The sequence below is a fragment of the Podarcis pityusensis genome (assembly GCF_964106645.2).
Source record: "Podarcis pityusensis genome assembly, chromosome: 8".
Taxonomy (NCBI): domain Eukaryota; kingdom Metazoa; phylum Chordata; class Lepidosauria; order Squamata; family Lacertidae; genus Podarcis; species Podarcis pityusensis.
Window position 1 is genome coordinate 72,753,521 of NC_138033.1, and position 17,374 is coordinate 72,770,894.

General features: G+C 48.4%; 1 protein-coding gene across 4 annotated transcripts in view; it reads right to left on the reverse strand.

Annotated features, from left to right (window-relative positions):
• AGRN (agrin) overlaps window positions 1-17,374 on the reverse strand; it is a 244,839-nt gene that overhangs the window by 135,801 nt on the left and 91,664 nt on the right. For 3 of the 4 annotated variants that reach the window (XM_081015949.1, XM_081015950.1, XM_081015951.1), the window contains one exon: window positions 3,047-3,094. In XM_081015949.1, the coding sequence (XP_080872075.1) occupies window positions 3,047-3,094 (48 nt within the window). Of the gene's footprint in view, window positions 1-3,046; window positions 3,095-8,075; window positions 10,053-17,374 lie in introns of those variants that run through there. The other variant, XM_081015952.1, reaches the window with a different exon arrangement.

The window sequence follows — 17,374 nt, forward strand, 5'->3', positions numbered from 1 at the left end:
CAGTTCCCTGACAGCGGGGGTCACCGCAGACCGGATAAACGAGTCCCTCGGGCCTTATCTGGCCCACAGGCCTTAGTTTGGGGACCCCTGCGTCGGTGGAAGAAGATTGGAAGAAATTTAAAGTTTATTTACAGAAACATTGTAAAATTAAGGAATGTTAGAAGGATGTTGGAATGAAGTAATGTGGTTTTAGCAGAAATGCTATAAAGGATTAAGAAAAAATAGATTGTTAAATGGTGAAAGGAGGGAAAGTAAAGTTACAATATATTAAGATAAAATAGAGGACAAAAACTGGAAAAGATGGAAAGGACTTGCTGAAATAGCTAACTGAACTAGAATACAAAAAAAGGGAGGTGTGAGGAGGTCAAGGAAACAAGCAAATGAAAGATAAATTATGGGAAGATTTATTGTATATATATTTTTCTTTTTTCTTTTTTTCTTTATTGTGATGTGATGTTCTGTTTTTCTGTTTAATATGCTGTTTTCTATTTTTTCTTTTTGTAATCTTTTAAATTTTAATAAATATTATTTTTTTTAAAAAAAATAGTTTGGGGACCCCTGCACTAGTGTCTTTGCAGTACCTCCTCTTCTGCACCATCATCTAAATTCACCTTGGGGGTGGGCGGACATACTTTACAGTTTCAAACCCATCACCATTGCTTCTCCCTCTTTGTCAATTATGACAAGTCTTCTCTATGCTTCTTGGTTTCAAAACTCAAAGACAACATATAATTTTGACAAGGGCTCACAAAACTCCAAAAGTGCTCTCTTTTTCTTCAAGGGGAATACAAGAAACCCATTAACAATCTCTTGCCAGTTCAGTGGGCATGAGGATGCAATTTGCTAAGGCCGTATATATGTATCCTGATATTAGGGAAAAGCTGCATGAATGCAAACCACAGCCTGCTAGGGACCCGCCTGGTGCAGTATCTGTGCACAAGGTAGGTTTGCTTTGGCAGTAGCAGTGAATTTAAATGACATTTATATTTAACATACATGTATATATACATGGGCTGGCATAAAAGCTAAGTGCAGAACACAGCCAAGATTTCTCACTTACCACATACAGCTTCCTCTTACTGGGCTGCATGGCTTTACAAGGAAGATAGAAAAGCCGGAAAATTCGGCAAACACCGCCACCAAGATTTCATTCTGACTCCACCCACGCACCCTCCAAGATTCCATTCTGACTCCGCCCATGCCCCCGCCAAGATTCCATTCTGACTCCGCCCATGCTCCCCCCACCAAGATTACATTCTGACTCCGCCCATGCTGCCGCCAAGATTCTATTCTGACTCCGCCCATGCCCCCACCAAGATTCCATTCTGACTTTGCCCATGCTCCCACAAAAACTCCATGTTGGCTCAGCCCACACTCCCATCAAGATTTCATTCCAGCCTATGTTTCCCCACTTTCCATAGCTGCTTTCCCACTGCATTCCATGGAGGAAATGTACGCTCAGTACATGGAATCTGCAGACACAGTTTGGTCACAGGAAGGTGCAATGAGCGACATTGTATAACGAAAGGAGAGGGAAGGGTGGCATCCTAGACGATGGGAAGGGGAGAAAATTTGGAGGAGAGGGATAGAGGTTACAGTTGCAGACAATGTGCCCTAAAATTACTGGGGGGGCTCTCCGTCCCCCAAACACATGTCTCCTTGCTGCTGTTGCAAATGGATTATTCACTGTTCTGGTTTGTGGATAAACTGCCAATAATCCCTAAAAACCAGTTGAAAAAGTGATGCAATAGCTAGAGAGTTGTTTTCCGTTGGCAAGATTGGGGTGGCAGGTCCAAATGCCCTCTTCAGCCCTTGGGAAGTGACAGCATCGCATTCATGCACTGCAGAGTGCCTGTGTTTATACAGCAGCACACAGGGTTGCACACCATCATGTCTGAAGTAGGCATCTTCATCAAACTCACATCCATGCACCGGGGGAATCACCCCAAGAGGATGTGTGCAGCTTCACCAAATGAGACAGCGGGAGAGAGTCATCTTCTGTAAATGTGTGAAGGGCCCTCATCTCTGTCCTCATAGGGTTGCTTATCAAATTGGAATTTCACTGAAAAGTGCTCCAGTAAGGCAGAGAACAGGATGTTTGGCCTTGCAGAGAAAGACAGAAAAGTGGGACTCTCACGCATAAAGCAAAAAGAGTATTTTCTTTCCTTTCCTTCTTTTTTCCAAAAGGGCTGGGATCTGTGGACTTTTAATTGGTTTAAGGCGGCCTTTGCCAACCTGGTGCCCTCTGGAAGTTTTGGGTGACAGCACTGGCATCTCACAGCTCTGTTGGCTGGGACTGATGTGAGCTGGTGGTGCAAAACATCTGCAGGGCAGCAGCTTAGCCAAGACTGGTTTAAACAGTGTATCATGGTACTAATCATTGCCATCAGCAGCAGAGTAGCAGAAGCATCAATGAAGACTTTGAAAGACAGATATTTTAAAATATTGGGCGTTTTTTAAAAAAAGAACAGGGAGAACCTTAAGCAAAGCCTGAGGCTCTGGTACATAAAGTTTAAATAAATCATTTGATCTTTACATTTAAAGCTGTTCTGTCATTCAAGCAGTTGGAGGAGGGTTGAACAGAGTCTTTCCCCTACCCCTTTTGAAATCCTCACGACAACCCTGTGAAGTACACCAGGGCAGGAGAGAATGAGGTCCCCAGAATCACTCAGCAAACAGAGATTTGAACCCAGGTCCCTAGCCCAGTACCTTGTTGACGTCAGCACACTTTTGTATAATCATCAGTGTTAACGACATCACACACATTGCAACAAATATAGGTGTTTTTCTTAGATTACCGCTACTGGGAAATGTCTTTTCTCTCCAGCTGGCAAAAGCAGTATCAGACAGAACATTGGTGCACGATGCGCTCGCTCCGTGTGGGGAGGAAGGGGGAGGAGTCAGGAGCAACAAGGCAGGGAAATAGATCACTGGGTCAAAGGAGTGTTCCTTGCAGGAGGTATCAACTCCATCAGATCAGCTTTCAAGTACCGAAAACCAAATGTTAGGGGCAAGATCTGGAATTTGCTTTTGTCCCACTACTCACCGTCCTGTGGCGTCGGCAGCGGCTGTGGAAAATAGTACCCTGGTTTGTCTGCAAAACAAAAGATTGGGGGGGTGGCATTAGTTGAGAGATTCAAGAAAACACTTTGAGCCACACAGCTGTTGGCTGTTATTCCTCACTTGCACATGGCACTGTAACAAACCAGTATTCAGAAACATCAAGGTGAACTCCGAATCCCTCTCAATGATCTGCAGATCAACTCAGAAGTAAGTCCCGGTGACTGCAAAGGGACTTACTTCCAGGTGAGCATGCTGTGACTGCAATTGGAATGGTTTCTAGATCCTTCCATACTATCAAACCGTATGCCCTAAACACCAATCTACAAATGAGGGTGCTCGCTGCCTCCCTGAATGACTACCTGTTCTGGACCTGCTTCCTGCCAATCAGCCATGTCTTTGCAGCAGCTGTAATAGATGGATTCAATTATCATGTAGAGCAGGGTTAGCCATCCTGGGAGTTGCTGTGGGACCACGCCTCTCAACAGCAGAGTTGCTGTGGGACCACGCCTCTCAACAGCAGAGCCTAGCCAGCATGGCCAATGGTCACAGATGTTGGAAGTTGTAGTCCGGAGGCGACCCCCTGATGTATAGCAATGTGGCAAAATATGATTTGCCTTCAAACAGAGGCAAATCTGTCATGCCTCTGAATGATGCCCCATTCTGGGCTTGATACTTTCCAATGAGGAAGCCTACCAAGGACGGACACTCATGCAGAGTCCAAGGGGCAGGCTCCCTTGAGAGCAGGTCAATAAGGCTCCAAAAGTAAACCTTTTCTGGAGCCATGCCCGTCTCCGATGCTAATTCGGAATTAAAAAAACGCACACTGATGCTTAAGGGGACGCTGTTTGTATCCACACACAAAAGCACACACAAAAACCCAATAGTAAATATATTTCTCTTCTAGCACTGGGGGAGGTAAGGGATGTGACAGCAGCTGCCTTGGGCAAGTCAATCTGTCAAGGCCCCTCCTGACCCCAGCTGCGATGCAAATCAAACTATTTATTACCTATCGTGCAAGGGTCTCCCAAGACACTGATCCATCAAAGCCATTTGAGTTGATTGGTGACCTGTGTTTGCAAAGCTGCCGCTTGTTATCCAGTTTGGTTGGGGGAGGCCGGGAGAGGAAGGGGTGTCATAAAAGACAGGAGAGGCATAAGCAGCACTAAAACTGCCACCCCCACAACCCTGATCAAAAGAACCTCTTTCTTTTCATTCTGCAGATTCAAGGAGTAAAGGACCCACTTCGGGCAGCAAGAGTGGAGCAATTAAAAAGTGGAAAGATGCATGCTCTAATACGGCCCACCCTGTGTGTAGAAAGCTAGCATGTCACGGAGAAACCTGAGTCAAAAATACAACTAGGCAACATCTAGAAAGAACAGCATACTAGTTTGTTAGAAAAACAAAAAGGCTAACATACCCTATGTCTACCACTGCAATGTTTGAACCCTGTTTTTCAGAATTTGGTAAGAAATCAAGGCTCTAGTCATCTTGGCTGTGATGTTAGTTGGGTGTGTCCAGCAGTAATAACTATTTCCAGTGGTTGGAGGGGGGCTGCATTTAAATCATCATCACAGAGAATGCCCCGCCGTTCCTGTACAGAGCAATCCTATAAAAAGAGATCGCTCTCCAGAAATGTAAAACGAGTACAGCTTTTCCCGGGGTGTGTATGTTTGTCCTCTGCTAACACCCGTTGTCACAATCCAACCACAGCTGTCAAATTTGCACATCTGCTTCTGTATGTCTGTATCTCCTCTCAGATCACACACACTTGTGTACACACACACACACCCCCAGCATTTTGTACAACGCTGGGTATAAAATAGCTGCGTCTCGATAGAAAAGCCACCCACACACTTAACTGCCACACCCCAGTCTGCTTCTATATCCAGCACAAGAAGCACTTTAGGGATTCTCAGAAAACAGAGGCGAGCCTTGAAAATCCAAGCCAAGGGCAGAGCCTGGGACCCCATTTTCTTTGGTAGGATCTCAGCCTTGTGGCATGTGAAGTCAGAAGGAAGGACAAAGGTGCCCTGGAGCTTGTGCAGAACGCTGTTCCTTTTCTTATGTATGTGGGATTGGAGCAAGGGTAATCAACAGGGTGCCCCTCTAAGGTATCATTGGGACTCAAAATATCCATGACTTCCAGCCAAGCCTGGAAGATGGGAGCTGCCACCCAAAAAGGATTAGGGATTTCCAGGACAAAAGGTGTGAACTCTGGTCAAAAGATGTCATTAAGAACTACTGGTGGGTAGCCTGCAGATAACACCAGACGGTTTTTGGGAGGGAGTTGTTAACTACAGGTTTCACTCGGCATGGGGACCCTTCTTCAGTCCGAGGGCGGCATTCTCTCCTAGGCAACCTCCCAAAGGCTGCATGCAAGCGGTAGGTGGAGCCAGAGGCTAAAGTGGGCAGGGCAGGGAATGCAAATTTCTCCTTTGCATAATAGGCTAGTTTCCACACACACTCAAGGAGGGTTTGAAGCAGGGCCAGTGAGGGGGTGCGGTCCAAAGAGAGTTTCAGGGGCCAATTAGAGGGGCATGGAGGGTCACATGTGGCCCCCAGGCCTGAGGTCCCCCATCCCTGCTTTACAAACAAAAATAGCAGAGGGTTGCTTGTTGACGGGAAGCAACATTGGGAGACGACAGCTGAAAAAATAAGTGATGGGGAGGAGATTTCGCCACCCAAAGCCTTCTGGCTCCAAATCCCTGCTTCTGTCACCCACAGAGATTCGGTTTCAAATGCCCCTCCCTGCCCCCCTTGACTACACCCGTGATCTGGGATATACCTCTATCATGCCATTTTAAACAACCACAGCTTCCTCCAAATAGCCCTGGGAGCTGCATTTCAGGGTGCTGAGAGAAGACACTGATTCACCTCACAGAGACACAGTTCTCAAGAGTGGTTTAACAATTGATCCCTCTTCCCAGGAAACTCCGGGAACTGTAGCTTTGAGAGGGGTAGAGGGGTCTCCTGACAAATCTCAGGACCCTTTACAAAAACAGACTTTCCAGGATGATTTGGGGGAAGCCATGGCTGCTGGAAGTTGTAAAATAGCGCTTTAAATTTATGAGGGGAGAAGGGGCCAATGCAGGATGTGTCTGTCAAAATTGTATAAGAAAATGAAGCAGTGGAAAATGAGGTTTCATACCGGGTAAAATTGAGGTTGGCGGAAAGAGCGGGCCGTCTTTTGAGCATCACTAGGCAGAACTTTATGTTGATAACGAGTGCTGTGATTCGCAGAAGTGCTTTGAAACTGATATTAAAACGTAAAAAAGGGCCCTGGTGAATGAGACCCATCTAGTCCAGTTTCCTGTTCTCACAGAGGCCAGTCCAATGGCTCAGGGATGCTCAGAGGCAGGGCACAAAGGCAAGAGCCCTCCCTCAACTTGGCTCGCAAAAGGAGCCCTGATGGATCAGACCCAAAGGCCCACCTAGCATCTGTTTGCTTTGTTTTAGTTTGCTCCTGAGCATCTGGCAATTCAGAAGTATACTGCATCTGGGCATGGAGGTTCCATCTGGCCATCATGACTAGTAACTGCCCCTCCCTAACCAGGGCTGTAAGCTACGCACAATGCACCCTCAGCACAGAAAGCAGCATGCATTAGGACATGAGATTCAGTACCCAGAGAACATCAGCTTTCACTTAAACACACACACACACACACAACTAAATATAAGCACATTCAGGCTCTAGGGGCTGTAAATGTAGATTCCTCCAAGGAAGTGTTTGAGCAGCGATTCCACTTATCTGGGGATAGGAAAGCAAGATGAATGCCATGCCAGATGAGACCAAAAGGTCCGTCGCCCTGTATCCAACACTGCCAAGTCAGATGCTTCTGGAAAGATCGCAAGCAGTGCACGAAGGCAGCCCCGTTTATCCTCCTGCTTGCCCCCAGTGTTTGATATTCAGAGATCCACTGGGAAACGCAAGGGGCTGCCTCGTTACCCCAGGTGTTTGTCCCTGTAGCCCAGTACTGTCTACCCTGTCTGGCAGCAGCTCTTGGGGGCTTTGGTAGAGAAGGGTCTTACCCATTGTCTGTACGTGATCCTTTGAACCCTAACTTGGGACTACATCAGCATGCAAAGAGGGTGCTCTGCCACTGGGCTACAGGTCTTGTAGGAAACAACACAGGAAGCTGTCTTCTACTGAGTTAGGATTAACATTTGCTTTCCTGGGTTTCGTCAGAGAGTCTCCTCCAGTTCTACCTGGAAACTGAACCCGGGGCCTTCTGCATGCATCGCAGATGCTCTACGCCCATCCACACACCAAGCTGCAGCTCTTCCCATACTGTGAACACAGCAATCTGACAAAGACTAAGTCCACCTAGCTTGATAATGTCTGCACTGACTGGCAGAGCACCTCCCTGGGGTTTAAGACTCCAGCAGCATTCACAGCCCCAACTAGAAAGGCCGGGAACTGAACCTGGGACCTTCTGCATGGAAGGCGGCTGCTCTGCCGCTGAGCTACAAGGTCCCTCCTCTGAATAACCGTCTCTGCACATGGAGAGTCTGCTTAGCTATGACAGCCAATAGCTAGCAGCAGCCCGACACCCCCCCCCCGGTCCATTTCAGGTGGGGCGTCAATGCCAGGCATAAGGCATATCCCCCTTTGCTCCCATGGAATGGGAATTAGTTCAGAGACACAGCTCAGAGCGAAGAACGCAGCTGTTGTGTGCAAAGTAGTTTTTATCGACACGAGGAAATCAAAGAGGCACGAAGGGGTTGCATCCCGTGTCAGTCCTACTCAGAACAGGTTACTGAAGATGACAGACTTCGGCTTGTTAATTTCAGTGGGTCTGCTCTGAACAGGACTCAACTGGAAGCAACCCAAAGTCCTATGGGGCCATCCCTGTTCGTTCAGCCTGCATTTAAGTGTCAGCAATTCATTACAGGTTTACTAAGCAAGCAAATTAAGACAGCCACACCCTCCGAGCCACACCCATGTTGCCTTTAAGCTCCTCCCCCTTGTTTTCCCCCCGCCACTGCCGCCACGTGCCGAGGGAGACACCTACAGTTGTTGAGGAAAAGCAGGACAGCAAATCCTAGCGTGGAGGTGGCCAAGAGGATCAGGCAGATGTTGCAGGGGATCATGAAATATCGAACCACTAGGGAGACTTTGTGCTGGTACATCCGGTCCCTCTCCAAGGAGCCGGGCCCCATGGGGTACTGGCAAGCGGTCATGCCGCTCACTGGGGCCCAGGCCCCTACTGGGAGATCCAGGATAGCGGTTGCTTTGGGCACAAGGAAGCTTTCGCCCCTCGCTTGCCCGTTTCCAAAATGGTGGCTGCGTTCTAAGTGTTCTCAGGAACCGACATCCTCAGGCTGGCCGGCCGGCATGAGGGGTTCAGAGTTCAGGAGGAAGAACCAAACATCGCGCAGACCATCTTGAGGTTGTAATCCAAATCTAGGCGAAGGGAAACCTAAGCCAAAGGAACTGGTGTCCCGTCAGACTGCTTCCCCTCTGAGGGATTCGAAGAGTCATCCTCTCTGAACCAGTCATGGGCGCTGGGGTTCCGTCCTCAACAAGCAATGCCTGCCACGGCAAAAACTGTGAGGGAGGCTTTGAAGGGGCCCCCTGACTCTGGAACGCTCCCCAAATCTACCATCCGATTAGGAGAGAGGCCAGCTGCGGAAACAATGCAGGATAACTCCATCCAACGGTAACTCCTTCAGCAGACAGCTTTCGCGGAAATAAAAGGGGTTATAATCCTGGTTTTCAAGACTTGTCAAACCCTCAGACAAGGAGGAGTATGCTATTGTGGAGAAAAATTAGAGGGTGAGCGGGGGGAGATAGATCTTCCAAGGACCGCAAACATTAGTTGAGTCTTTGGGGGGAGGGTCCTCACAAGGCGTGGCTCACTATTAAACCGTCGACCCGGTTGCTGGGTGGTCCTCGGGGCTGGAGCGAGTTCCTCCAGCCCATGCGCACCTCTGACAACGCGTGTTGTCAGAGAAACGCATGTTGAAGAGAAACACAGAAGAAGTGAGAATGAAAACAGACCCCTGCATGTGACACACACACCCTGAAACTTAATCCAGAGAGGGAGCTGATGAATTCTCTTATCGCCTGGGAGCCAGGAGACGGGGTCAGAATCCCCTTTTCTCTGCTTCCTCTTTCAAAGGGATTCCAAAGTCCACCGAGGGCTCAGCTGCGGTTTCCTCGACAGCAGCTGGCGGCAGGGCTCTCTGGCTGGCGATGGGCTCTCTTGATGGGAGACGGATCCCGAGCTCCTTTCGCCGATGCCGGAACAGCTGCTGAGATGAGCTAAACGCACCGCCGCCTTCTCTCCCTGCACAGAGCCAGGACGCCAGCCCTCGCTACCGATTCCTCACACACCAGAAATGAATAAAACCATCCGAAGAGTAAGAAGCATAAAAAAGAAAGGAAACGTGAAACGCAGGCTTGCAAAAGGGCACAGAGCCCCGATTCAAGAGTTCTGGCAACACAGGGTGCCGCTCGCGGAGAAGCTCAGGATCGGAAGCCGCCAGGCGTACAACGCACGCCCAAGTTTCTCAAGCCGCCCCCCAACGACTCAGGGTGGCGAGAAAGCCAAGCGAGGAAACGAGATGAATGTCCGCGGCCGTTCCTTGGCTGTCCGTTGCCGTCCCCTGGGCACCGCTGCAGCTTTGCTGTCCTCACCCGGCGTGAGCTGTCCATGTCCGGACGTCGGTCAGCGGTTCCATCCTTCCCTGACCCGGGTCTCCCTCAAAACAAAACCAACAATGCAAGAGTTCGGCTGTGGCAAGGAGGGATGTTGGAGGCTCTCCTCCGCGGCTCAAGAGGTGGAGAAGCGGTTAAAAACAAAGGAGGGAAGATTGCGGTGTGTTCCGGAGGGAGCTGCTGTCATGCAAAGAGGAGGCAGGACCCCACGGGCACCACCCCCACTGCTTCCGAAAGATACCTCTGGAGCTACGGACACCTGTCAGCATTTCCAGGGAGATGGGAGGGAGGGGTGGGGAAGGAAGGCTTCGTTCAGCTCTCCCTGCCTCCCTGGAAGAGAGCGAAAGGGAAATTATCTCCCCTCCCTCCGCTCTCTCTCGCTCTCCAACCATCCAACCCCCGCCCCCCTCGACAAGCCCCGCGTCTCATTTGTGAACTCAAGATGTTGAAAGGGGCGGAGAAGGCAGTGTCAAAACTCATTATGTGTCTCTTTCTCAGCCACTCTGAGCTTCTCGCCTCTCTGCACACGCACAGACACACACACACAAAAGGCGCACCCTCTGTCAGCAGGCAGGCACATACAGGCTGGGTCGCCTCAAGAGCTGATTTTTTTATTTTGGTATTTTTGAGTGAGGGGAAATGCCAGGGAAGATCCTGGCAGGATGGCGTGTCAAAAGGGGGGGAGGATAGCGATATGGATCGCGTTACAAGCTGTAATGGAGTACGCGGGGCAGGGTGTGCGGGCGGGGGCAGAGAGAGAGGATAAGAAGACGGAACAGGAGATCGCTACTTTTTGAAGGAAGGGAATTCCCTCTTTAGAAAAGCAGGAGGAATCGTCCCAGAGTTGTGAGCCGGGTGGATGTGAAAGCAGGGAGGGAATTAAAAACAAGTCTCATAAAATTTTCGCATTGCAAGTGACATTCTTTCTCTCAGCTGCTGCTTCTCAGCTGGGACAAAGCCTGGGATGGCTTTTTTTTTAAAAAAAAAGACTGACAAAAATATTCGGAGGAGAAGCCTATCAATAGTTTATCCCCTCTCCCTCAGCTAAATGAAGCTTCCAGGCTCCAAAGCAGTATATCTCTGAATACATGTTGCTAGTGGATAAAGTCTGATGAGAAAGCATTTGCCACCACACATCTGCTTGTGAGTTTCCCAGAAACACTGTCTGCCCACTGTCGGAATGATAAAAATTTTTTGCCTTAGCGCACATGTGCTATGACAGCCCGCACATGCGCACTGATAAGAGGAATGGAGTGTGATGTGACCTTCAAAATGGGATTCTAGGGTGGACAAAAGGGGAGGGGGCTTTGAATACAGAAGGTCCCAGGTTCAGTCCCCAGCATCTCCAGGTAGGGCTGAGAGAGACCTCTGCCAGAAAGCCCAGAGAGCTGCTGCCAGTCAGGGTTGACAATACTGAGCTAGATGGAACAATGGTCTGACTCACTATAAGGCAGTTTCCTATGTGCCTAGCTGATCACTGTGGGAAGCAGGATGATGGACTAGGTGGACCTTTGGTTTGGTCCAGCAAGGTTCGTCTTAGGTTCTTAAAACTGCCATCTTACACACTGTGAAAGCCTTCACTAACCTAGTGCCTTCCAGATGTTTGGAGACTACAATTCCCATCAGCCCCTGCCAGCACAGCAGATGCAGGCCAAAACATCTGGAATGCACCAGGCTGGTAACGGCTACTCTAATGTACCATGAGAGCTGCTGCTGCTATACAAATTCTAATAAATAATAGTGATAATGAGCATGTTTCAATTAACCGCTGCACTAGTGGGAGCTGGTCCAAGGATTCCTGCCAGTGCAATGGAATTTTGCCCCCCTCTTCTGCCCATAAGCACCCCAGCAATCACCAGATCTGCTCTGAAGGGTGTGTGGAAGCCCTAGAGCAGATTTAGGAAGGAATGTGTTACGGGAAGAGAGGGGTGCATTGTCCCATGAAGAACGTGTGAGTTGTTCTGTGTGCACAGAGCGCTTCCAGCACAGCATATCTCTGGAGCATTCTGGGAAATAAACAATGGCGGAGGGACCCCACTGTGTCGAAGGCCCTCTCAAAACTAGAACTGGCCCTGCCGCTTATAAATTTTGCTCCTGGCGGCAGAACCTCCAGGAATCACGCAGAGGACCTGGAGGTGTGATTCATCAAAGAGGGCTGAGAAGCATTTCCACCCCACAGTGCTTTCGACAGGGGCCTAAGGGTAAAAATGTGTCCTAAAAGTGAAACAAGGTCTTGCACCAATAAGGCACAAGTTAAACACACAGAAACGCACCCTAATCAGCCTGTGGGACCGTCTCCATGCCTTAGCCAAGAATGCCTTGGATTTCAAAGCCACACTCTCTTGGAAACAGTTGGACCTAATCCAAAAGCTTTAAATCTCCCATCCCTCTTCCTCACCCCTGGAAGAAACATGGGGGGGGGGGGAGAGTGGCAAACAATTAATTTGCATGCCTCCATTTGCATGTTTCCATATGCAAAGCAAGCCTAGGAAATCTCATGAGGACGGCAGGAATGTGCCCCTTTGAGAGGGCCCCCGCCAAATACGTGCAGGCAGGGTGCGAAGAAGCCTGTCCCTTTCCACGCTCCTTGGCAGCAGAATATGACCCCCCCTTCCCCTGCACAGACAATGGTCTAGAGAAGGAGAAGGGGAAAGGGAGTAATTCATTGACAGAAGTGAACCTTGTCCAGGCAGACTTTTAACAGAGACCCGAACTGCGATCATCTATCTGTTTCTGGTCTGGCCAAATCAGACTGCAGGCAGAGGGCACAAAAGATGGAACATTCCTTCGTTCAATCAATCAATCAATCAATCAATCAATCAATCCCTACACACAGAAATAAAGAATCTCAAGGAGAAAGTCTCCCCCTGACATGCTAGATCTCTGTCTGCCTGCCTGTCTCTTTAGGGATTGATTGATTGATTGATTGATTGATTGATGTACATCTGAAGGAGCATTTGAACATCTCCCTCCTGCAATACAGGAACACAGGAAGGTGCCCTATAGTAAGTCATGTCACTGGTCCATCTAACTCAGTATTGTCAGCACTGGAAGGCAGCAGCCTTCTAGAGTTTTAGGCAAGTGTCTTTCCCAGCCCTGCCTAGACATTCTGGTCGTTCTGCACTCAGAATTCATGCTCTACCACTGAGCTACAGCCCTCTCAACTCCAAATGAAATGGCATTAGCCTAGATTGTGGTTAACCACCTCAATAGAAACCAAGACATAAAGGGCAGATCTGAGAAGTGGAAGCATGGTGAAAAAAACAGAGAAGAGATCAGCCAAAAGGAAGAAAGCTGGATCTCTGTTAAAGAGAGGCACTCAGCGCAATTTAATTTCAAAACCTCATATACAGGTGCATGAGGACTCATGCTTGTGGTGGCTCCTATGGCCAGGGAAGGAACTCTCTGTGCATGCTCAGAGGTGATTCCGTCTCACCCCAAACTTGCACAAACAGGGAAATAATCCAGTCATGGCTCTGCCCCCCCCCCCAAGACTCCTGGAAAGTGTGCCTGCCTTCTAAAGGGTCCTGTGACTTGTTAGGAGACCCCAAATCCCTTCAGAGAGCTGCAATTCCCAGAGTTCCCTGTGAAGAGGAATTGATTGATAAACCTCTCTAAGTGCTCTGACTGCTGAGTTGCAGCACCCCCAAACCCGTCAAATCATATCACTGAAAATGTAAGACAGGAAGAGTCACAGATCTGTGTGGTCAAAAAGGCACACAGGCAATGGCAGGAGAATTCCTTTTCCACATATTACTATTGTTATTATTCCTTTTTGGCAAATAACATAAACACACCTACTGACATCTTCCCAAGCAGAACACAAGACGAGCCCTTCTGGATCAGGCCAGTGGCTCACCTAGTCCAGCATCCTGTTCTCACAGATGCCTCTAAGGAAACCCTCAGGCAAGACCTGAGCACAAAAGCACTCTTTCTTTCTGCAACTTTCAGGATCTGGCATTCAGAAGCAAACTTCCTCCAGCAGCCTAGCCACCATGGGTAGTAGCCATATCCTTATCCTTCATGAATTTGTCCAGTCCACTTTTAAAGCCACCCAGCTTGGTGGCCATCACTGCCAGTTCACTGAGTCAGTTCCATAGTTTAACTATGTGCTGTGCGAATAACTCTGCTCCCAATTTTCCAACATTCAAATGTCCCAGAGTTCTAGTGTCAGGAGAGGGAGGGGAAAATGGTCTCTATCTATGTTCTCCACATTACACAATATCCTGGGGCCATTCCTAGGATTCAAATGATTAAATCCTATGGATTTATTGGGAACTGCTGCTGGCATAAGAAGAGCTTTGCGGAAACAGGGCTAAGGTCTACCTGAGACTTCTCCAACCTGTCCCAGTCATCATGGTCAATGGTCAGGGATGAGGGGAGTTGGGGGTGAATAACTTCCTGAATCTCCTGTCTCTGTTTGCTCATCAGCAAGCAGCCACCTAATTCCAACAGCGCTGTGTAGTCCAAGACAATTGCCAACGCAGACGGAGAAATTCTCCCCTAGAAACTTGTGATTCTTCAGTGCAAAAGATCCGTCTCCTAGGCGCCCTCTGCTGTCCACCGCTGCAAACTGCGCAATCCGTCCACTGCATTCCTGCCTTACCTCTCAGAAGCATGAGGTCATTTTCATACAATCATAGAATTATAGACTTGGAAGGGACCTCAAGGGTCATTTAGCCCAACCCCTTGCAATGCAGGAGTCTTAACATATGATCCCCATCCTGTTTGAAACCATACCAGACCCTGCTTAGCTTTGAATTATTACATTTGATTTACCCTACTCCAAGATGGGAGGAGAGGGGGGAAGCCGCCAGAACACTGGATCTGAAACTGAAATTTAAAATTCCCAGAAAGGTGAACCCATTCACAGATAGCAATTTGTTTATAAGAATCGATTTTTTGTTACACTGTATTTTATTACTGGCTTTGTTAAAACTTTAAGCTATTTTATTCCTTTTAACTGTATTTAAAACTTGTTTAATAATATATGCCCCTGTGGGAAATCTTCATTGTTTGGGAGAGCAGGTTAGAAATGCCTAAAGAGAACATATATATATTCTCCTAGCAATGGGTTGCAAAAGAACATGGTGAAATTAAAGTATTGCTTCTGCGTTTTGTCAAACCCCCCCCCCCCCCAGGAAGCAGCACAGGGCAACGGCGCGCCACCCACCCGCCACTCCCAAGTCTCCCCCAGCACCGGCAAATACTGTATTTTCCCATGTATAAGACCAGGTTTCCCTCCCCCCTAAAAAATAATGTCAAAAATTGGGGAGGCATCTATACAAGGATATATCCCCCCCCCCCCGTTTTCTTAAATCTGAGACACCCAAAATACATGGGGGCAACTTACAGACGGAAAAATACGGTAAGTCTTGAATTTTAAAGGTGTGGCTTATTTGCGGGTGCGTCTTATATTTGGGCCAATGCGGTACATATCCAAGATATACACAAGAAGACTACAGTGGTTCCTCAGGTTACAGATGCTTCAGGTTACAGACTCCGCTAACCCAGAAATAGTACCTCGGGTTAAGAACTTTGCTTCAGGATGAGAACAGAAATCACGTGGCGGCAGCAGCAGGAGGCCCCATTAGCTAAAGTGGTACCTCAGGTTAAGAACAGTTTCAGGTTAAGAGCAGACCTCCGGAACGAATTAAGTTATTAACCTGAGGTACCACTGTACTCGGATGGCCTCCCCAGCGGCATGGGGTCATCCCATCACTGGATTTGAAGAGTACAGGAAGTTGCCTTACGTTGTGTAAGAGAAGGGGTTGCGACTCGCCACCAAGGCACCTGTGTCCAAAAAACCTCCAAGCTCCCTGCTCCCTTGGTCATGAGGTGGTAAGGGCAGATAACCTTTATCGCTCTTGAAAAGTACACAGCGGTGAAGTAGGAAGCTGGAAGAAGGGAGCTCTATCCCACTTCAGACCTATGTGCTGTTCCAGGGCTCATGAGTGATTCTACAGAGGTACCTCGGGTTAAGAACTTAATTCGTTCTGGAGGTCCGTTCTTAATCTAAAACTGTTCTTAACCTGAGGTACCACTTTAGCTAATAGGGCCTCCCGCTGCCGCCATGCGATTTCTGTTCTCATCCTGAAGCAAAGTTCTTAACCCGAGGTACTATTTCTGGGTTAGCGGAGTCTGTAACCTGAAGCGTCTGTAACCTAAGGTACCACTGTACTGGTCTTTTTTACCATGATCCCTTGGTTCACACTTCATCTCTTTTGTGGGAGTGGCATGGCTGATCTGGAGGAGAGACATGACCGGATAGTGGCACTCACTCAAAAATCTAACTGTGTCCAAGGCCCAGGAAAAAGTTTGGCAACCCCTGAGCCAGGGCACTGGGCCATTCAGCTCAGCATTGTCTACACTGACCGGCAGAGGCTCTCCAGGGTTTCAGGCAGGGGACACTCCCAGCTTTATTTGGAGATATGAGGGATTGAACCTGGGACCTTCTGCAGGCAAAGCATATGCTCTGTCACTGAGCTACAGCCCTTCCCCTATAAATAAAGCTGTGTATGGGGGGGGGGATCAAAGCCAGAAGGACATCCTTGTTATTGAATTAATTCTTAAGGGTTTAACAGATGGGTATTGTATTACTGTTTAGACGTAAACTTGCTTTATGTTTTGACATATGCTATGTTTTATTATATTGGTTATTTTGATATCTTGTGTTAATTGAGCTGCTCTCTGCTGGCTGTTTGCTGTTCTGAGCTTCCCCTGGGAAGCAGGGGGAAAGCAAGATATAAGCAATAAGTGAAATGAAAATGAAATATTCAGCAATTGAACTGAACCGCCAGCTGGGAATTTACACTGTACAGATCTAGCACGGTTACCCACCCATCTATGTGCCCACACTTCTTATTGAGCTTTCGGCTTGTTGAGCCGGAGTTGGTTGCTAAGCATGCAAATAGATATGAGAGGAGGGCAGGGATAGGTAAAATGGGTATCATTATCACCAGTATAAATCAACAGGGAGTCTGCACACCCAGGTCCCGCTTTATGAACGCTCGCTAAACCTTGCTAAACACCCTGCAGATTCAGATATCCAACCAGAGTGCATTTTTTAAGTCCCTGTTTGCCTTTTGCTGGTTGGAGGAGGGGGGGCAGGCAGGGAGGGAGGAAGAGATTCTAGCTCCTTGTGTTCCAGTAAACAGGACCTATGTGTACTTAAAATTAAAATTAAAAACTTAAAAGTTCTGTCCATCCATCTCAACAACAACAATAAGAAGAAGAAGAGAGAGGAGAATGATCAGGGAAGCTATTGTTATGTTATTTAAAGGGGAAAGACTAGGGGCAAATCTCTGCTGCTGCCCCCACACACATTCCCCCCCTCTTTCTCTCCCTCTCTCTCCCTGCCCCTAACTTCACACATCCCCCCACAGCTTTATGAACCAGAGCGTTTAAATGCATTAAAGCCACTGTGTGGCCAAGCAGCCCCAGGGAGTTGCTAATGGGTTTGTTAGGAAAATGCTAGCAATGGGGAGACCACAGCTGCTCGCCTGCCACCAGAGACAGCCCAAAGGATGTATGGGGTGGGTGGACTGAAGGACAGGAGAGAACCAGGATGGGGAAGGAGGTCGCAGAAAGTTGGTCCCCACCCACCTGTGCTCTTAACCATCTTTGGCCTCTCACCTCAACAGCATTCAC